This window comes from Sarcophilus harrisii, chromosome 3 (genome assembly GCF_902635505.1).
Source record: "Sarcophilus harrisii chromosome 3, mSarHar1.11, whole genome shotgun sequence".
Lineage (NCBI taxonomy): Eukaryota > Metazoa > Chordata > Mammalia > Dasyuromorphia > Dasyuridae > Sarcophilus > Sarcophilus harrisii.
The window spans coordinates 190,885,897-190,909,575 of NC_045428.1; the positions used below are offsets into that span (position 1 = coordinate 190,885,897).

At 34.1% G+C, this 23,679-nt stretch overlaps 1 protein-coding gene across 3 annotated transcripts in view; it reads right to left on the reverse strand.

Moving 5' to 3' along the window:
- EPHA6 (EPH receptor A6) overlaps nt 1-17,328 on the reverse strand; it is a 745,715-nt gene extending 728,387 nt beyond the window's left edge. For 2 of the 3 annotated variants that reach the window (XM_031958890.1, XM_031958892.1), the window contains exon 1: nt 16,560-17,326. In XM_031958890.1, the coding sequence (XP_031814750.1) occupies nt 16,560-16,926 (367 nt within the window). In that variant the 5' untranslated portion in view covers nt 16,927-17,326. Of the gene's footprint in view, nt 1-16,559 lie in introns of all 3 variants that reach the window. The other variant, XM_031958889.1, reaches the window with a different exon arrangement.
- Nucleotides 17,329-23,679: the final 6,351 nt, after the last annotated feature.

The window sequence follows — 23,679 nt, forward strand, 5'->3', positions numbered from 1 at the left end:
TTTCAGAAATTGATAGGAGATATCCAATGGATGCGACCAGTGTTAGGTTTGACTACCTATCAGTTACAACCGTTATATGACATTTTAACGGGAGACAGTCCTTTAAATTCACCACGCCGGCTTACAAAAGAAGCTCAAGAGGCTTTGAGAGAAGTTGAACTGGCTTTATCCAATGTGGTTGAAAGAGTCACCAAAACCCTTGAGATATCAGTTTTGCCACACAAGAGGTACCCACAGCAGTCCTTCATCAAGGACACAGTGTGATAGAGTGGTGAACCTCCGGCACAACCAGATCAAAGCCTTACACTCCTACCCAGTGCTTGTGGCTAGAATTTTATTAAAGGCCACTAAGTCTGAGAGTACAATTATCTGGGACAAGACCTGATAAGATATACACCTTTTATACCAATACACAAAATAATGTGTGTTATGAGACCATCCCAGAGTGGCAAATTTTATTAGCCATGGCTCCAAATTTTTTACATGGGTGTCCATTAAAGATAACTAGACTATTACATAATTGGCGATGGACTTGAAGAAAAAGTTCAAAGTTCCTCTTCAAGGACCAACAATCTTCAGGATGCATCCAAACATAATATTTGTGCTGTGTACTCATGATCTAACTATAAAGAGAGTAGTCAGAACTCCTTTTCAGTCCACTCAGCAGAATGAATTGTGCATCATTCTAACTCTTACTTATTATCCAGGAGAATAAATATAATATCTGATTCGGCCTATTCAATAGGTGTGGTACAAAGAATTGCCACAGCCCAAATAAAATTTGCAGCTCTTATATATCAGCTCTTTAAGAAACTCAAGAGCAAGGAGAAAGCATCCAGATAAGATCTATATATATATTAATGTCCATTTCATAGTGGACTTCCAGGTCCCATATTTGATGGCAATTCAAAGGCAGATAGCCTTCTAACTATGTTGGTCAATACCCTTTGTTCCAAGAAGCCAGGATCTCATGCTAAATATCATCAGGCTGCCTGAGCTTTATGTTTACAATTTGAATAACAAAAGAGGAAGCTAGAGCATAGTAAAAGCCTGTAGGGCTTGCCTTCCTTTCCTGCTCCTACACTGCCTCCAGGGAAGAACCCTGTGGTTTGAGACCCAATGAAATCTGGCAAATGCATGTGACCCATTATAAATCTTTGGTCGTCTGTCTTTCATCCATGTTGTGGTAGACACCTTTCAGGATTCACTTTTGCAATGCCAGCAGCAAAAAGAGACAGCCTGAGTGGTCACTGAATTCCTCATACAAGCATTTGCCATTATGGTGTGCCAAAGCAATAAAAACAGACAATGGTCCTGCTTATATTTTGAAACATTTTGCACACTTTTGTGCAAGTATAAGATTTTACACTATGGGATACCTTTAATCCTCAAGGACAGGCACAGTGGAGAGGGAGAAACAGAGAATTAAGACACTACTCCAAAAACAAAAGAAAGGGGGAGCCAAGGTAACCCTAGAGAACTTCTAAATCTAGCTCTTTATACTATTAACTTCTTTGATTTTTGACAAAGATGCACTGGTCTGCTGACAGGTTTTATAACCCACTGAAGGTCAGTGTCCAGTGCGAGTAGCCCACTATCTTAGATAATTGCCAGGTGATGTGGAGAGACCCAGAAAGTGGTGAATGGAAAGGACCAGATAGGCTAACTGCTTTGGGGAGAGGGTTTGTTGATCTCTACAGGTGGAGAAGGAATCAGATGGTGCCAACGAGCCATATTTGCCTTGTCCATCGCAGACCTTTGAAAACAAAAAGAGAAGACCCAAGAAATATCGGGTGGTGCTGTTGTGATTGTGCTCACCATTGAAAGAGCGTGGCAGTTATGGCGTTTGACTATGGACATCAAAGATTGTTGGACTTCAAACCCTCAGGAATCATTGGATTCTCTGAGAAATGATAAGACTGTTACAACACTTCAAAATCTGCTGGAATCATTGAATTTCCCTAACACATAAAAGACTTTTTCAGGACTTCAAAAACTCAGGGGGACTATTGATTCTGACATGTGGAAACAATGGACAATAGGATTGGTTTTGGACTATCTCTTTGGTTGCTGAAGAAGGTAAAACTGTTGTTTACATACCCACCTTTCTAGGACTTCTTGGTGATCTTTTTCCAACACCATGTTGATTTATATTGTTTGTTATTCCGCTACTTGGGTACAATTCATGTTTGTTACACCACATCGAGCCTGCATTGACTGAGGGGGGTCATGCCTAATAGCCTCTGCGTTATTGCTATGTGCTTGTGAATACCTCCCATGCTGATGGGTTTGTGTTATAAGACCCTTCAGTCCAGAAACCTGCTAGCAACCCCCATTTCCCTTTGGTGCTTTTCATCTCCCTTCCTGAGATGTCAGGTAGGGCGTGATCATCTCTTTTTTAGTGCTTTCACGCCTTTTCTGAGAAGTCAGGAGGCTGTGATCACCTCCCTTTCGGTGCTTTTACCTCCTTCCCTGAGAAGTTAGAGGCTGTGATCACCTCCCCTTTGGGGTTTGACCTCCCTGAGGAGTCAGGGATGGCATGACCACCTGTGTTCTAAAATAAAAGAAAGCGGGAGATGTAGTGGGCTGAGGTTTGAGCTGATGCACTGAGGTCCCAAGTACATGAGGCTAGATAGTAAATGGGCTATACTCTATTAATATACATGATTGGATAAAGAATGGTCCCTGCCCACTCTCCGTGCAAGTCCTGATGTGTTGTATAGGAAATGACGATTTTGGTGGGTGGAGGAGAGAGAGAGACAGGAAGAGAAGCTGGGGGAGATTGGGCTGGGTTCGAGACTCTGAGCTTCTGGTTGTGTGGCTGCTGGTCGAGCTAGCTTCTTGACTCAGCTGCACACATTGCTATCGCCGATTCTCTTCCACCTCCGATCCTTCTTCACTGAGAATAAAGACTGACGATTTTCCCCTAACCTGAATTCCTGTCTCGTGCTGATCTTAAAATACACGATCTTCACATATGGGGATTGGGAATTCAATGTAATGGTTTTTACTCATCTCCCAGAGTTCTTTTTCTGGGCGTAGCTGATTCAGGTCATTACTGCTCCATTGGAAATGATTTGGTTGATCTCGTTGCTGAGTATGGCCAGGTCCATCAGAACTGGTCATCATATAGTATTGTTGTTGAAGTATATAATGATCTCCTGGTCCTGCTCATTTCACTCAGCATCAGTTCGTGTAAGTTGAATAGTTGTTTTTTTTAATTTATTAAAATATCACCTGAAGTTTTCTCTAACTGCATATATCCTTCCTCAAAGGAAGAAGCTATCATATGCAAAATCATTATGACTGATGCTAAACACCATCTCTTGATTCCCCTTATGTTATACTGAGTTCATCCTTATTTCTGCCCTTATATCTAACTTATTTTAAAACCTCACAGCATGCTTCAATCTATACAACCATTTTATCAAGATGTTATAATCTATCCAACAAGGATATCTAGCCATTTGACCCAAAAAGCACATTATGATTAGAATTATCCTATTAGTCCCTGATATAATTAAAAACACCATGAGCGCAGGAGTAGCCACACTCATTGGCACAGGGCCTAGAAAGGTACAGTTGCTTATTCAATTCTTGTTGATTGCTTTATGGTGAATAAGAAATTAGCTTCTATTAAACATATGCTTGGACTTTTGAAATTTATCAAACATTTACTTTTATTTATGTCTATTCTCAATAGAATAAAGAATGTGTTATCCTAGATTTTGTGTTACAAAACATTCAATATTACAATTATGAATAAATGTCCAAATAACTTAGGTGTCACCTTAATTAAGTCTTTAAAATTTACTGTGTTCTCCACTATTAGATGTATTTATCAGGAACATTTTGATATTATCATAAAAATACAAGCTTAGAATTAAAATATGCTAGTGTTTCAAGGAAATTTTAATTTCATTAAAATATCTGATCCAATTTTATTTTTCTTGAATTTTTAATATTCAAAAAGAAAATAAAGAAAAGGCATTATTTTCAATTTCTTCCAAAAGAAATATGTACCTCATAATATTTAAAGTAGAACAGGTAGTATAGTGAATAGAGTACTAGACCTGGAGTCAAAAAGACTGACCTGAGTTTAAATCCAGACTCATACACTTTCTTTTTTTGCGTGACCCTGGACAAATCACTGACCCCTGTTTGTCTCAGATTCTTCAACTGTAGAATGAGCTTGAAAAGGAAATTACAAAGTGCTCTAATATCTTTACCATGAAAAGCCCAAAGGGGATTACAAAGAGTCATACAGAACTGAAAATAACTAAATAATAACAACAAAAATCTTAAGCAAGATAAGGAAAACAGGATAATGGATGATTTCTTAGGGGAAAGAGTACCAGGTGTTATGGGACAGAACTCTGAAACAAGGATTCTTACAAGGTGCTAAGTAGAATTGATGACAAAATGATTATCTAGTTTAGCATGATGTTTAACAGTTCTTTAAATTCAGTATGACTGACTTAATCTTACAACAAATAATGGTTTCCTAGTTATATAATGATTGGTTTATATATACTCGGTGTAGAACATATAAGCTAGGAGCCTCAACCAGGTTGATGGAGATTAAGAGGCAGAGGCAGATAAGACAAGAGAACAAGAGAATCAAGAAAGATTCATTCGATCTTTGGTCAGGAACCAAGAGAGATTCATTCGATCTTTGGTCAGGCTCCTGGTGTCTGGCCTGGCCTCCTGCACTTCTCCACTGAAACCAAAACTACAGAAGGCCTTTAAGAAAGCTAACCGAATCCCAGAAAAGGAGACAAGATTTTGAAAGAGATAATAAAGGATTTGGATTTTAACCCCTGGCTACTCTTGTGGTGATTACTGAACTGAAAGGAAGGCTGCTCCCAGACACCCCCAGGGAAACTGAACCAGAGAACATTACAACCAGGCCTGGACTCAGGAAGATCATAATTCATGTTTGGCCTTAGATATTTGGCAGCTATGTGACTCTGGGCAAGTCATTTAACTCTGCCACAGTTTTCTCTTCTAAAAATGAATTGCAAATGTAACTGGCAAAGTACTCCAGTATCTTTGCCAAGAAAATACAAAAAGAAGTCATGAAGAATCCTATATGACTGAAAAAAAAACTAAATAGACAAATACTTGTTATATGATTTTGACCAAATTCTAGCCAGTGTCATATAACACTGATGACCTCATTAGCCTCAGAATGATTGGACAAGGAAGGGTACAAAGAGTGTGTCTTCACTGTTATACAAATAGAAATAAGGTTTCTAGATCACCTGAAGTCATCACATGTGGCAGTTAAATAATAGTTGAAGGGCAATGCAATGATCTGATATCGTAGTAAGGTTAAAAGGGATTATAGTAGACAAAGAAAAGAAGCAAAAGTTAAACAAGAAAAACAAAAACAAAAACATCACCTTCTCTTCACACATAGTTCACAATCATATTAGTTACTGGGTTGATAAAAATTTAAACTTATTTAAATTTAATTTAAATTGAAATTCTTTAAATTTTTCTCTGTCTTCTTTAGCAATAGTATTGTGTAATGCAAAAAAACCAGTAAATTTACACTTAGTATTAAGTCCAAGGCTTGTCACTTATAAAGCTGTGACCTTATAAAGTATAACCTTACTTAAATTATTTAATCTGTTTGCTCATTTGTTAGAAGGAAGTAATAATTGCATTGCAACATAGAAATATATGAGAAAGAATATGTAAATAAAATAGGAACTGGACCTGTGATTTAATTAGAATTGAAAACTCCCAGTTTATAACATTTCCCCCACCAATGTAGGGCTATACTTTCATTATAACATCTAGCTTTAGAGATGCTAACTTAGAACAGAAACCTTAAGTGATTTTTCCAGGGATTCACAGCTAATATATGCCAGAAACAGGAATTGAACTGAGGGTATGTTCACTATGCCATGCTACTTCCTAGAATACGTTACTATAAAAACAGTTTTAGTGGTAAGCTTATTAGAAGTTAGACAGTGCTTGTTTTTTCCCCCTCCACAATACTGTGAATTCAGGACTTCTTTCATTGTATTCTGATGACGAATATTGTCTTAATTGCAGATCCTAATTTAATAAAGAAGTTTTATTATAGGAAAATGTATAATATTAATCTTCACCTACAGTAATGACCTCCTTCAAAGTAAGTGGTTCACTATACAGGCCCTTTCAATCTTCTTTTAAGACTAAAGCAAATTACAATACTCGATTTTGCAAGAAGGCTGGCCTTTTTTAATCTAGATATTTTTGTTAGTCTGTTTGTTTGTTTGGATGCAAGGATTTATGATTTTATCAGTAAAGGTAGCATGAATTCTTTCCTCCAATGTATATCCCAAATGTATATATGACTTAGTAGACAAGCTCTAAAGAGATTAGTGAAGCAGCTACTTACCCAAAGTATTGACCTACCTAGAGTCATTGACAGAATTTGAGCTGACTTTCTAAGTTCCTTCTGTCTCTAAGTTAAGTAGCCTCTCCACTATATCGTCTTTCTTCTATACTCGTCTATATGTTACCTTCAAAGAAGAGTATAGTCTTAAAATTTTTAGACATAAGGAAGAAACAAGTCTTGGATTCATCTTTCTTATGACTATCAGCAGCCTGTTCCTAAAAACATAACCAAACTAATGGTCTTAAGACTAAAACTTTTATGAATTTTAACTTTTAAATTTAAACTTTTTTTAAAATTAACATTTAAAATTTACAATGCTATCATTAGAAATTTTCAAGAATTCCTAATCATACCACCTGAAGATTATCTTTCCATTTCTTTCCATTCTACCAGAGAAAATGCATATTCCTATATATTAGGTACCTAAGTCATAGTTCCTGCTAGATGAGTAATCTACTTACATCAAATACCTAATCAGTTAATTTGATTTTAATGACCAATTGGTTCATAATAATACATTCAGTGAAAGGTAAGATTGACACTTTAGCTCAGTAAAATTTCATTTTCCATATTCTGGAATCTAGAGTAAGAATTGATCAATTATGACTACAAAGTGCTTCTCAATAATTATAAGATTTATTTACCAATAAACCCAGGTAGATAAAATGGTATCTGAGTGACTAGGGTGGGAATAGAATATTTTTAAAGGATATCTGGATTCCTAGATATGGCAAACATTAATCAAGAACCTAAATCAAGAATTCATGTTTAAGTGGAATAGGAGGTAAAGGAATAAGGTGCTGATCCAATATAAATGATATAATTAATCTCTTAATTAGATGAGCAGATTTAGAAGGTTCCTCTATCTTCATTCTTTGAAAAGTGATTATAGTGTTATACAAGAAAGCCAGATTGATTTATACTGGTCTTATAGAAAGCATTTCAACACTCAATTAACAGACAGGAATCCTCGGAGCCAAGATGGCGGAGAAGGCACATGTGACTTTCTAAGCTCTTCTCTTACCCTCTATCAATATTATATCAAGCCTGAAAAATAGTCTTGAGTGGGACAATTCATGAAGATAAGAAGTATAACAACTCACCAGCCAAAGAAAATCTGCAAAAAAGGTTTGTTCCAGGGCCGGGGAAGGGGGGTTGGGGGGAGATCAGCACAGACTGGAAGAGAAATTAGTTTTCTAGGAGAGCCTCAAACCGGAAGTGAGAGCACGGATCTCAATACAAGCTCACAGCCCCAACCTGAAGTATGGGGCTTTTACTTGGGGCAGTTGCAAACCTGCATGGCAGGATGGCACAGCCCAGTTTAGCCTCTAATCTGCGCAGTGGGGGGCTCGGCTTGGGGCCATAAAGCTTTCCCAGGGCCGATTTGCATAGGGCAGAGACTTACGGGCAGACTTCTCGTAGAGCCGGGCTATCAGCGGTCAGCTGCTAATACCCACAGCCCCACAAAGAGCTCTGGCCTGGGGCAGTGACATTTTCACCGCTTAGTCTCTAGCTTAGGGCATTCGCTAACCCACACAGCCCAGCTGGGCACTTCAATAGCTCGGCCAGTGATCCACCTCCTGTTGGGGGAAGGGAAAACTCTCAGAGCACTCCGATACCTTGGAGCCAGAAGCTGGTTTACATCTCTCCCTGCTCTACAGAGGAAGCAGCTTTAAAACATGAATAAAAAAATGAAAGGAACGATTGACAGCTTCTATGCAGAAAAAGAGCAGGTCAGCAAACCTGAAGAGACTAATAGCAAACAGGCACCAGACAATACACCAAAGGGGAATATCACCTGTCCCCTTTTACATGATGCTCTCATAGAAAAGACCATTAAAAGTCTCAAAAGAGAGTTAGAAGAAAAATGGGGAAAGGAAAGAGAAGCTTTACAAGAGAGCAACAACTTCCTGAAATATGAATTGGAAAAGATAAAAAATTCCCAGGAAGTGCAGGGAAACAAAATTTGTGAATTTGAAAAAGTAAAAAAAATCTCAGGAAAGTAAGATTTGTGAACTGGAAAGAATAAAGAATTCACTAGAAAGTAGGATTTGTGAATTTGAAAAGAAAAAGAACTCGCAAGAAAGAAGGATCTGTGAATTGTAAAAAGAAAATAATTCACTAAAAAAAATTAGTGAAATGGAAAAAAATTCCATAGCGAAAACAATTCATTTAAAAACTCAATTGGACATATACAGAAAGAAATAAAAAAAGCTAATGAAGAAAATAATTCATTAAAAATTAGAGCTGAACAAATAGAAACTAATGATTCATTGAGACAGCAAAAATCAGTCAAGCAAAACAAAAAAAAAATGACAAACTGGAAAAAAACCATGAATTATCTACTTGCAAAAATGACAGACTTGGAAAATAGATCTAGGAGAGAGAACCTGAGGATTATTGGACTTTCCGAAAATTATGATGAAAAAAATAGCCTAGATACTATTTTACAAGAAATCATCAAAGAGAACTGCCTAGATGTAATAGAATCAGAAGGTAAAATAGGCATTGAAAGAATTCATCGAACACCTTCTGAAAAAGACCCTAAAATAAAAACCCCAAGGAATATTGTGCCCAAATTTCAGAACTATCAGATTAACAAAACAATTTTGCAAGCAGCCAGAAAAAAAAAAAAAATTTAAATACCATGGTGCCACAATAAGGATCACCCAAGATCTGGCTGCCTCCACATTGAAGGATCGAAGGGCCTGGAATCTGATATTCTGAAAGGCAAAAGAACTTGGATTGCAGCTGAGAATAAACTACCCAGCTAAGCTGAGCATTTTCTTCCAGGGAAGAAGATGGACATTTAATGAAACAAATGAATTCCATTTATTTCTAAGGAAAAAACCAGAACTAAACAAAAAATTTGATCTCTAACCATAGGACTCAAGAGATGCAGAAAAGGTAAAAAGAACTCTTGAGAATTGTATTTCTGTTGTGGATATACAAAAAGACTACATGTATAATTTGATTTTACTGATATAACATAAAAAAGGGAAGTAGATATGGAAGAAGGATGATGGCAGAATAAGGTGGGAAGAGGGGATAAAAAGAGGGAAACCACATCCCACGAAAGAGGCAAAGGAAACTTATCATGTCTGAGGGAATTTAGAGAGGGGGAGGAACATTGTGTGAATATTACTCTCATCAGAGTTGGCTCAAAGAGAAAATGATTCACATATTTGTTTTAGAGAAAATTTTCTCTCGCCTCATAAAAAAAAGGGGGAGAGGAAAAGGGAAAAGAAAAAAAGTAATAAGGGAAGAAAGGGTAAAAGATTCAAAGGTGGGAGGGAGGAATTCTAAAGAGAGTGAGCATTGTGATACACGTGGGGTATATAAATTTAAAAAGGGGAAAGAGAGTTGGGGGGGCAAGAAAAAGTAAAGCATAATCTGGGGATATTCCGAGGGCAAGAAATACAGAATTAGTAATTTTAACCATAAATGTGAATGGGATGAACTCTCCCATAAAGAGGAGGCAGATAGCAGACTGGATCAAAAGTCAGAACACTACAATATGTTGTTTACAGGAAACACATTTAAAGCAGGGAGATACATACAGTGTAAAGGTAAAAGGCTGAGCAAATCTTTTGCTTCAGGGTGAAGTTAAAAAGGTACATCCTTATCTCAGATCAAGCAAAAGCAAAATTATCAATTAAAAGAGATAAGGAAAGGCAATCCCTAAAAGGATAGACAAGAACAATATAATACTAAACATATATACACCAAGTGGTATAATCCAACTTCCTAAAGGAAAGAAAGAAGAAAAATAGACAACAAAACTGTAATGTGAGAATCTCAACCTTTAATCTCAAATTGACAAATCAAACCACAAAACAAATAAGAAAAGAAATTAAATGGAAATAGAATATTAGAAAAATTAGGATGTTAAACTTTGGAAAATTGAATGAAAAGAAAGGAATATACTTTTCTCAACGTTCATGGAACCATTTTAAAATTACCATATTTAGGACATAAAGACCTCAAAATTAAATCAAGAAAGGCAGAAATAGTAAATGCTTTCTTGTCAGATTGCAATAAAAACTACCAAAAAAAGTTAGGGAAATAGACCAAAAAGTAATTGGAAAAAAAATCCATCTTAAAGAATGATTGGGTGAAACGAAAATTATAGATACAAATTTTAATTTCCTCAAATTGACAACGATGAGACGTCATAAAAATTTGGGGATGCAGCCAGGCGGTAATAAAGAGGAACTTTTATATCCAGAGGTTATTAAAAAAAGAAAAGAAAAGATTAATGAATTTTCCAACTGAACAAAAAAAAAAGACCAAATTAAAAACCCCAATCAAATACTAAATTTGAAATTTAAAATTAAAAGGAAAATTAATTTGAAAGTAAAAAACTATTGAATTTAATAAAACAAGAGTTGGCGAAAAAAAAAAAAAGTCCTTTGTAAATTTGATTAGAAAAAAGGGAGGAAAATGAAATTAAACCTTAAAAATGAAAAGGAGAAATTTCCCAATAAGGAAATTAGAGGAAATAATAAGGTTATTTTGCCATAAATAAATTTATAACCCTAATGAAATGGATATACCTAAAATATAGACTTCCCAGACTAACAGGAGGAATAAATTGTTGAATAGTCCCATTTCAGAAAAGAAAAGAAAGGCAATTAAACCTTCCCTAAAAAAAATCCCCAGGACCAGATGGTTTAATGGAATTCTCCAAACATTTAAAGAACAATTGGTCCCAATCTTTAAAATTTATTTGATAAAAAGGGGAAAGAGTCCACAAAATTCCTTTCTGACACGACATGGTACTGATACCTAAACCAGGTAGGTTGAAAACAGAAAAGAAAATTAAGAAAATCTTAATGAATATTATGCTAAAATCTTAAATAAGATATTAGCAAAGACTAAGAAAATCATCCCCAGGAAAACACTTGATCAAGTACGATTTATACCAGGGAATGATGGTTAATATTAGGAAAACTATCAGTATAATTGGCCATATAAAAATAACAAAAAATCATATGATCATCTCAATAGATGCAGAAAAAGCATTTGATAAAAATCAACATCCATTCCTAAAAAACACTTGAGGTATAGGAATAAATGGACTTTTCTTAAAATAACAGCATCTATTTAAAACCATTAGTAACATCATATGTAATGGAGACAAATCAACCACTCCCAATAAGATCAGGAGGCAACAAAGGTTTATCACCATTATTATTTAATTTGTTTAAAATGCCTTTGGCAATAAAACTGAGAAAGAGATTAAAGGAATAAGAAAGCAAAAAACCAAATTATCACTCTTTGCTGATGATATGGTGGTATCTTAAGAACCCCCAGAATTTACTAAAAGTTATTAGAAATAATCCACAACTTTAGCAAAATTTTGGATTATAAATAAACCCACATAAGTCATCAATTCTTATATATCACTAACAAAAATCCAAAGTCGGTTACAAAGAAATTATTTAAAGTAATTGATAGTATAAAATATTTAGGAATCTATCTGAAGTGAAAATAAAAAACTTTAGGCAAATTACAAACCACTTTTCACAAATTAAGTCGTCTAACCAATTGAAAAATAAAATGCTCTTGGATAGGGTAAAATATAATAAAGATTGACAATATACCCAAACTAATCTATTTTTTCTTTCCAATCAGACTCCCAAAAACTATTTTAATACCAGAAAAAATAACAACAAAATTCATATGGAAAAAAAAGGTCAAAATTTCAAAGGAATTAATGAAAAAAAAATCAATTCTTGTTTAAGATCAAATTAATTATAGAACAGTTCCAAAACCATTTTATTGGCTAAGGAAAATTGTTGATCAGTGAATAGGTTAGGTTCAAGGGACAAAACAGTCAACAACATGGAACCTGTCTTTGACAAACCCAAAGACCCCATTTGGGATAAAGAACTTCCTTTTGACAAAAATTTCTGGGAAAATTGGAAACTAATATGGCAGAAACTGGTGATCCCATAAACCGTACCCAAGATAAGGTCAAAATGGGTTCAGACCATTAAATAATGGATTATAAATAAATTAAGGAACACAGGAAGTTTACCCTCGACCTGTGGAAGGGGAAGGAATTTAACCAAAAGAAAATAGAATCAATGATCACAAAATAGAAAATTTTGACTATATCAAACTGAAAAGTTTTTGACAAACAAAACTAATGCAGACAAATTAGAAGGAAGCAAACTGGGAAAACATTTTACAGTCGGTTTGATCAGGCCCATTTCAAAATATATGAAATTGCCAATTTATAAAAATCAAGCCCTCAATTGAAAATGGTAAAGGATATGAAAGACAATTCTCAGATGAAGAAATTGAAACTATTTCTAATCATCGAAAAGATGCTCAAGTCATTATTAATTAGAAAATCAAATTGAGACAACTCTGAATACTACTACCCACCAGATTGGCTAGAAGCAGGGAAAATTGCGGAATTTGGAGGGATAAAACAACAATACATTGTTGGTGGGAATACATCCAACCATTCTGGCAATTTAGAACTTCAAAAGTTATAAACGCATACCCGTCCACAGGTTACTGGGCTTTATCCCAAAGAGATCATAAAGAAGGAAAGGCTGTGTGCACGAATGTTTGTGGGCCTTTTTGTAGTGGTGAAACTGGAAACGGTGGATGCCCACGTTGGAGTTGAATAAATTGTCATATAAATTATGGAATATTATTGTTCTGTTAGAAATGACCAACAGGATGATTTCTGAAAGACCTGGAGAAACACGAACGTGCTGGGTGAAACAACAGAAAGGAGATCATTTATACTTCAGCAATAATAGATGATGACCATTTTGATGGACCTGGCCTCCCAGCAATGACATCAACCAAATCTTTTCCAGGGCAGAATGAACTGAAAACCGAAGTAAGAACCGGAGATGACAAAAGATTACAAATTCCCAATCCCTATTTTTTGCCCATGTTTTGATCTCCTTACAAGCTAATTGTACAATATTTCAGGTCTGCTTTTGTCAACAAAATAACGTTCGTCTAATCATTTTATCAATTTATTTTTAATATATTTAAATCTACTGGTCTCCTGCCATCTGGGAGGGGTGGGGGATAAGAGGGGAAAAATTGGAACAAGAGGTTTGGCAATTGTCAATGCTGTAAAGTTACCCATACATATAACCTGTAAATAAAAGGCTATTAAATAAAAAAAAGAGAGAGAGAGAGAGACAGGAATCCAGCTTTTCACTCTATGAAATTCTAGTTCTTAGCATACCTAAGATTTGCTTTGAAGCTATCACACCATTAAAATCAAGAATTTTTCTTTTGCGGTGTTTTTCTGATAAAGGTTTGAGATAAATTTTAAAGACAGAAAATGTAAGTTAAGTGTTTTGTTTATGTATGTATTAATCAGGAAAACAAATTTAAGTAAAACAGAAGTGTTATTTTATTAAAATTCTGTCAAGAAAAATTTAAAGTAAGATTTTTCATACCTGCAAATTCAGTGATCGATGAAACAAAAAAAAAATTGCAATCAGTATGGAAAACATGTCTATGAAATCCAACTTTTTTCATGTCAGAATGCACAATTTTTTATTGTAATATGTCATATTTTTGTTTAATGATTTTATTCTCTCTGATGATTAGATTATACTTTAATTTTTATATTCTTGTGTATTTTTTAAATATTGTGCTTCAATAAATCATGTTCAACTGTGCTTCAATTCTCATGTTCAAAGTGAAGTAATGTATGAAACTAGAAGGTTTTGAAGCTTTGACCCTTAAGAGTTAGATCTTTTTTCTGCTTATCTACTATAATGCTGTAATTTCTATTTATTTCACATAAAATCTTTGGAATGCATACATGACTTCAGGCAATTAAAATTATTCTATAATTATGGTTTTATTTAAAATGGATAAGGAAATTAATTTCAGTAATAGCCTAATGTAGAGAAAGTTCTCTCCACTGTTTTTCCCCTAATTAAATTCTGGATGATTTTAAATGTGCTGGTTTTAATTCATATGGTATAACTTGCTTGTTGTAGGTACTTGATGTTTGATAAAGTGAACCATAGTTCAATTACAATAATGCTCCATTAAATTTTTTTCACTTAAAAAAAGACAGATGATCATCTTAATCGATATGCCAACATCTTCTTTGTAATTAACTTATGAAACTTAAAACAAAACATAAAGGTCCAAATACAAGTTTAGAGTTGGGAGTTTAGGGATCACCTTTTGCAATTTCTTTCCTAGTGTAAGAATCCATTCTATTGCATTCTGTCTTCAAATATCTCTCTAGTCAACACAGTAAATATTCTATATGAAATAGTTTAATGTGATGGAATAATATCATTAATGAAATCATTAAATCAGTATAACAAAGCCTATCAAATTTAAATTTAAGATTCTCTTTTACACATAACTTTATCAATTTTATGTAGGATACCTTGTTACTTAAAATTGGACCCTTTTAACAACACAAGTATTGTCTTATAAGAGGGAGAAAACAAGGTTTAATTATGTAATATAAACTGATAGAGGAAATCCCCCTTTCATGAAACTTCTGAACATATTTATAATCAGTATGTCCTTCTTTTCTTATTAAAAAGAGACCAACAAAAGCTAGATTGGAAAAAATCATAGCATTATTAACTTCTATTTTCAAGCAAGGTAGAAGTATTATATACAAACCTTGATCACTGGAAAATCTATGAAAAGAGATGGGAGTGGGGTTTCTTAGCAATATACTTGAAAGCACGGCATTAAATGTGGCAGGTGTGTTTAAATAGATGACAGAATTAACATATTTAAAATATGTATTAAATTGCATTTAATTGATTTTTGACTTGCAAAACTAATGTGAGATAAGATGATAATCAAATTTCACTTCTTCAGAAATAATAAAATTAAGTACAGAATAATGATTTCTTCAATATTAAAAAAAATAACCTCCTGTGGGGGAGGGTAGAAATCTTTAACAAAAAACAAAACACTATACAACTTTTTCCCATGTAAAAACAGATCACACAAATATTAGTTACAATAGACCAATATATTATCTCCTTCCCATACACATACATACATACATCTATCCCCTCTTACCTGAAATATCACTTTTGGGGCAAATTTTAATGGGCTTCCATATTTAATATAATTATTTTAATAGTTAAATAGTTTAGCTCTTTGAGTTACCTGTACCATATCTTTTCCTCCATTAAATAAGAAAATGAAAGCATTCTGTTAACTACAAACAGATAACTGACAATTTTTATACAACTTTTTACAAGTGACATAAGAGGAATTTTTGACATTTTTCTTCAAAATGCACAATTAGATATTTCCTAATATTTTCTAAGATTTCACTTCATGTAGGTTTTGAAATAGAGGAAAAGTCCAAAATTCATATCTCTCAGTCCTCTTGACTGAAATATCAAAACTTACTTGCCACTTTGAAACACCAGCTACCATACTAAATCAAAAATAAATAAATAAATAAAAAGTAAAGGATACATAAAGACAAACTAAAAGTTACTTCCACTTTCTGAACTGCAGCAAGGAAGAAACACCTTATCGCCCTTACCCCAAAAAACAATCCATATAGAAAAAAAAGTCAGACGGTACATAGATTCCTGTTTATATATATCTTCGAATCAACCTTTCAAATTACTTAGCAAAGGACTTTTAGACAGCCTATTTCTTTTAAAAAGGCAAGCCCGGGTGAATGGATAATTATGCTCTTCACCAGAAAGGGAAAATCTCATTTCATAAAAAACAATTCTCTTCCCTAAAGTAAATAAGACCAGACTTCCCATTCTTCGGAAGAGGGGGAAAAGCTGGCCGGAATCGGAAGTCTTCATTAAGTCTAAGTGGCACCCTAAGCAGATATATTGTTTTGGGAGGCCTAGCATTCCAGGGCCCAGAGGTAGTGTACGTCCTGCTAACCCTCACGCATTAATTTCCAAGGGCATTTGAAATAAGGACGGAAACAAGTGCTGCTTCCCAAGGGATTTCAATTTATCAGTCTTAGGCTCAGGAGGCGTTGTCCAGAAGTGAGCTCTGGTAGGAAACGAAATCCACTGAACCCCCTGCCGAGTAAGAACCAAGGAGCTGATACTAGGATAAAGTTGTAGTCGCAAGCAAAATTTGCTCACTGGTCCCAACAGCAGCCCACCTCCTTCCCATTCCCTCCCTCCTCTCCAACCCATCTTCTTACCTTGGTTGTTGGAGACCTGACTGCAGTCGACAGGCAAAGGTATCAACAAAGGGAAGAACAGGCCAAATTGCAAAAAAAAAACCCGGATCTCGCAACCCGCCATAATTGCCCACAGTCCCCTTCCACACTCTCTAGAGAGATGGGGCAGCCCAATACTACGCCCTGTGTCTGGTGGTCTTCGTCTTCCTCCTCCTCCTCTTCCTTTTCCACCCAGTCCGTAGTGGGTAACGGGGGGCGCTTTCTGCTCGAGGCCCCGGGGGCAGGGCACAAGGGTCCAGGCTGCCCAACTGCAGGTGAAGCTGCTGCAGCTGAGGATGCTGCCTCTGTCGCCCAGGAATTGCTGGTGGTAGGAGGAGAGCGGTTGCATCCACCCGTGTGTCCCACTCAAGGGGGAATATTCACCCGACCCGGGAGAGCGCGCGCGCAGGAGCAAGCTAAGAGCTGTGGTTTGGGGGAGGGGAGAAAAGACTGGGGTAGGGTGGAGTGAGGAGGAAGGAGGTGGGGAAGGAGGTAGCGTTTCACATTTGGAGTAGGGAGGTCCAGAGAGCAGATTCCTCTGGCCAAAGCACTCCTCTTTTCATAGAACCGGGCACTTGGACAGTTAAATTCAAGGGGCGGCCTGGAGGTTGCAGGAAGTTTCCTTGCGCTGGTCTGGAAAAAGAAAAAAAGGAGAGAAAGACTAGGGACAAGGTTCTGTGTGTCTGGGCGTTGCAGGAAGAAGACGATGCTATTGCTCCCTTGCTTTCACCACCAACACCTGCAACTGGGGTTCAGCAGTTTCTGCACCAGCCCTTTAAGCATCTGTGGCCGTTTTATAATGACTGAGAATGCTTTGAGTCTACGAAGCACTTTTCCCCCTCATTCCGCAGCAACACCGCTGATTATTACTATGTTTCGTTATTGCGATGGTTCAATGGAGGTGGGATTGCGAGAGAGCTGCCATATGTTTTTTTTTTCTTTATTTTATGTTAATTCCCCATATATTCGTCTGTACTGGGTAGTGAAATAACAGCAAGTAGAGCAGCTTCTTCCGATTTCAATGCTAATTTCCCTAGCAGCGACTACTGATATGATGGACAGCTCACTCCAGTTCCCTAGATGAGTTATCTTATAAAGGAAAATACCAATTTTCACTGTTGTCCTTACTTGCAGCAACAGTCCTGAGGAAAGTCAAGGAAAATATTTTTTAAAATAAAAATTTTAAAAGGGAAGAGGGAGTGCGAGGTGTGAAAATAATATCTGGCGAACCTGCTGTATGTGGGTTGACTTGCACAAGTAGACTTCCAATTCATATGGGCTGTGGTTACTTCTCAGGTACTCTTTAGCGCATATTAACATCATCACTGTCATGATGATATGCCTTTATGATTACAAAAGCTTAGAAATGCTGATAACGTTCGGGGAGACCAGCCGACAGATTTGTTGGATTTTCTTTGAAAGGAGTGAAAAACAGCCAGGTTTTAATATAAATAAGAGCACTTAAGTGACCACACATTCCTTCCCCTAAATACATCTCCTTCTCCAAGATAAACACAGGCACGCTCAGTTTCAATTCCATTCTTCCTTTCAAGTCAGGAAGAAATCGCAGGAATGACGATCAATAATATATAATTATATAAATAGAAATATAAAACGTAGTGAAGACCGTGAAGGTCATCGGGTAGGGCATCCGAGGCTCCACTGCCTCTTCCTGGATTCTCCTAGGAAAAAAGGAGAGATCTGGGGTGCATAGAAAACAGAAAAGCTGAACCGTGAAGAGTGAATGCTAAGACAAAAAGCTTCCTTCCCCACTTTCTCAGCCCTCAGGTCAAAATGCTGCCAGTTAAGCACTAGAGGGGGGTAGTTGACAAGACAAAATTTCCTTTTCTTTCCTTGTAAGGTGAATGTGTGGCTGTTCACCAGTAACCTAAAGGGAAGAGAGATGTGCTTAGAGTAAACTTAGCTCCTTTGTTGAAGATGTACTTTTAGTGTGTAAATTTATTGCATAGCCTAATTTTTCAGAAGGGAATCTGAAACAGATATGGGTTAGATTGTTGGGGAAAACCGGTGCCGGTGTTCTCAAAATAGTTGAAATTTTAGGCAACTTAAAGTGACAATTTTTAAATAAGCAAAGGACAAAAAATTGTAAGGGGTAGAAAGAATATTTTGAAAATGTGACAGGGTCATGAAGTATAGGAAATAGAGTGATATGATCATTCAAGGGTTAGTTTGGTAGCAGGCAGTCTACTGAAGTTAATAAATTTGAAAAGAATAATGGAACATGATTTGAAGCTTACAAAATTCTAGAAAGGCATTTTTTCCTATTCTATTAAAATATAAATAAAGAAGTTCCAGTAAATATATAGATTTATATGTACATATATATTTTGTGTAAATATGTTGTATCTATAGTATGTGTGTTTATATATATATATATATATATATATATATATATATATGTATATATATATATATGTGTGTTGGAATCTTTACAAATTAAGTCATTAGAGTTGATAGACACAATAATTATCTAATTTAGCATGGTTCAGTATGATTAATCTGATCCTACGAGGAGATGTTATGGGCCAGAACTTGAAACAAGGTACTAAGTACAACTGATACACAATAATCCTTGTGTTCACACCTCCCTTGAACTTCTTAGGGCCAGAGAGCACTCTGGGAGATAATCCATAATCCCATTCTCTCAGAGGAGGAGTTAACGTTTGAGAGATCATATATATATAGAGGAAGCTCTTAGAGCTTGGAGGGTCTTACTTCGGAACATTGACTGGGGTTGGAGAAGAGCACTCTGGGAGGAAGCCCACAAGCCCTCTGAGGCAAGAGAGATTCATTTTCATCTTCCACCTTGGTGCTGGCTGGAGGCTGAAGAAAGCAGAGGCAGAAGCAAAGGACAAAGCTGCAAGAGCTCTTAGAACCAAGTACAGAGATAGGCCTCAACTAACAGGGCTATTTTGGAAGAAGAAAATAAATGTTTGCATTTTTACCAGCTGGCTGCATTTTGGGTGATTATTTACTTTCAACTGAAATTAAGGCTGCCTCCAGAAAATCTGCCTGCTCCCAGAGAGAATCATCTTATATTATAAAGAACAAAAACACCAACATTATAAAGAACAAAAACACCAACATGTTATCTACCCATATGTATCCTATCATCATATCTGAGGAACAACATATGACTAATTTTCAATTATTTTATGTGAGAGGGGAATTCTAAATTTCTAAGAGAAATTCTTAGAGAAAGAGATAAAATTTAAGGATTTTAAAAGAATGAATAATTTGTTCAAATTGGCAGCTGTTCCTACTATAACATGTAAATCAATGTCTCCCTTGGATGGTTCCTAAACCAGAATGTATGCCAATCATATATAGTGATATAGCCATGAATAGTTTTTATGATGGCACTTCAAGTGGGAGAATCTCAGATTTTCCTGTGTATTCCAGAATTCATTTGGCACTAGCAGTTATTAAAGAATTGTAGTTTTAAAATGAAGTTAGAAAGAAAAATACAAATATATATGACAAAATAAAAGCATGGCAAAATAGTATTTATACTAAGACTAATGTTTGTTTCAAAATTAACCAATACAATATTGTTTATTGGTATAAACTATTTGTAGAATTCAAACAATTTCAATTATGTGTGTGAATATGTGTCAAGGAAGGTCCTATACCCATGACCTTTTTGAAAGTAACTTTTGGTTGTTAAATAAACATTGACTCACACGAGAGTAGTACTGTACATTTCATTAGCTTCCATAAAAACCTACAATTGAGAAAAAAAATGACATTCAAGGAGACATTTCCTTCTAAGAAAGGCTTAAGAACAATATATTCTAACCACAGTAACATCATTTATCTTTTCTGAGTTTCAATTTTAGAACCATAACCTAGATTAATCCATTTTTATTGTTTTTGTTAGCCAAATTATCAAAGGACAAATTTCACTTATTTGGAATTCATTAAAATGAAGTTTTTAAAAAATCCACAAATTAATCAATTTTTGTAAATAGGTAAATTCAAAATGAATTTAGATACTACTTTATTCTAAATGTTATCATTTTAAATTCAAATGAACCTTTTGGATTGTTATGAAACAATAAAAGCAAATTAATAAAAATATAAATGAATATATGTATGTTTCTAGAGGCATAAACTTAAGATTCACTTGTCAACCTCATGCATGGTTTCCAATTATAATGTATATATGTTATAGTACCTGAATTATAGCAGTATTTTTTAATATAAAGCAACAATGATGCTAAGATTAAGATGGTTTTTCATTTGTACCATCCAAATGAACACAAACCATTTTCTTTGGAATTAAATATAATTCAGAAACCATATCTTCAAGAATTCTTTTTTTTCCATTAAGTAACCAATATAATTTTACTATATAATGCCACTTAAAATATTCACATTTTGCACATAATGTCAAACTATTGCTAAATATTTGGCTGGTCATAAAACATTATATTGACTAAGAAGTAAAATTAAAAAGTAATTTTCTTATCCAATTCTATTAGATTATATGTGACAAAAATTATTTAATCTAGATCTCAATTTCATTTCCTATAAAATAAGATCATGGTAAATCGGGGTTCTTAACTGTGTGTGTGTGTGTGTGTGTGTGTGTGTGTGTAATGGAACCCTTTGTCTGATGAAACTATGGGCCTTCCTCAGAATAATATGTTTAAATGCATACCATACAATATATAGAACTGCAAAGGAAATCAATTATGATTATAATAAACTATATATAAGTACAGTTTTCAAAACAATTTTTATAAAAATCTTTTTACACAAAACCTAAATTAATAGTTTCTGGATTAGATGATCTCTAATGTCCTTTCTTGTTATAAAAAGCTATGATTCTATGATACATGATACTAACATGGAGAGATATTAAATTTTTAATTCTAACTATTTAAGTGGAGTTTATTTTATGCTTATTATTTTAATACAATTTTAAATTTTATATCCCTATAATCCCCTTCATTTTCCATTTGAAAGCATTAGTAGAACATTTCATTTCATTTAGTAAAGATAATTTAAAAGAAGAAATTATTTCATACTTACACAGCATTCATTATCTTCTCTGAATTGAAAGCAATTAGCACACTCAATGGATATTATTAATCATGAATGTATTTCCTTTTATATTTTCTAGCCCTGTTGATACATTTGCTGACACATGACAATTTCTAAATTATCAACCATTTAGTGAATCAAATGCTATACAATCATATAGATGTCTTTGCACTTGTCTATCTGACTCATGCTTATATTTGAAAAAAGCATTCATGTTTCTATTTACAGTTATTATTAAAAAATTTTCATACACTTTTGAATCATTGCTCATGATGATATATGTGGCTTGGAACTACATGAGAATGATGGAATTTTTATTTGATAAACATTATAATCTACTACTTTAAGTTCCTGTTTATAATAGAAATTGTGAGGATATTTCTTCATTAAAAAAGGAAGAGAAGAATATTCCATTCGCAATTAATTATTTGTGAAAAATAAAGCAGTTTTTAAACATTTGAATGATCAAGTACTTGTTATATTTTTAAGTATAAGTATCCTAATAAATTGTAATGAATAAATTTAAGGAAACAATGTTTTATCTAAGGAAATTATGCTATAGCATAAAGTCAGAAGTTTGTTAAGTACATATAATCAATTTTGATGATTACTGAAGTACTTTTAATAATTTTTTTGCTATTTAATTTTACAAAACATTATTTGGCATATTAAATAAAGCCAAATATAAAAGAGTATGTTGCTCAGAATTTGCATGTTGACTCTTTGGAATATATAAAAATGAAAATATCACAATGAATATTATAATGAAAGTAAACAAATGAATTAAGATATTAAAAATACAAAGGATATTTAACATAATTAAATGACTAAACTTGATGTAATAAATGAAAAAAAAATCTGAGTTTAGATGAAATATATATTTACATCAATATAAAAAAGCATTTCACCTAAAAGCAAAGGTGTTTTCCCCTTTGTACTTCCTAAAATTAAAATGTATCTTTTCTTTCTAGAGAACTAAAAATTAAAAAAAAAAAAAACTTCTTTCCTCACTTTAATGATTTCTCTTTTAATGTTGTGATAAGCCTTGTTTCAAGTTTAAAAATGTATGATGGTGGTAGTGGGAAATATATAACATAATTTTAATATGCACAAAAACCTCAAATAAGAACATGAATTTTTAAAATTTTATCTAATGTAAATGAGCATTAGAATTGAGGTATAATATAAATTAACTTTAAAGCAAAAGCTGTTATATGTAGCTTTTTTGCATTAAAAACTTTTAAACCAATTCTTCAGCAATTGTATAGACCCAATTTCAGGCATACTTTAAATTTATCTGAAACATGACTTTTGCTTGAACAATAATTTTATATCTTTAATATTTTGTGCAAGTTATTTTTATTCTTAGTATAATAAGAATAATGTATTAATTATTTCAAATATTTAAAAATATATATACATTCAACCCCATCTCCATTATGCCTAACAACTAATTTCACTAGATTTTTCACTAAATTGACTAATTAAATTGTGCATTTCCATGGAGACAGAATATAAGAGTTTTGCTGATTTATTCATTTGAATATAGAACATCACAAATGATTTCATGCCCTTGGAAAGATTTTCATGTTCTTAAAATGGCCAGCTGTATGAAAATATCCTTTGTTCCCTTAAATAAATATAAAGTAAAATCACTTAACCTAACATAAACAATTAAAGTGTTAAAATAATAGCCTTTCAAATACTTTTCACATTCAATTATTTTTATAATTAGTGAAGTTATAAAATTACATATGAATAGTAGATTCTTATTATTTTTATTAACAGCTATAAAAACACTCCAGATGCTAGTTGTTTGTTAATTACTAGAAATTAAATAAAGTAGTAATTTTAAAATATTTTATGAGATTATTCATAAAATTTTAGACTTGTGATAATGAAGGCAAAAAGTATGACTTACCATAGATACTCTTGTATATTGAATTCATCAACTATCTGTCAGGATATGGGTATCAATCTTCATTGTCAGTCTTCTAGAATCAAGGTCGGTCCCTGCTTCTATCAGAGTTTT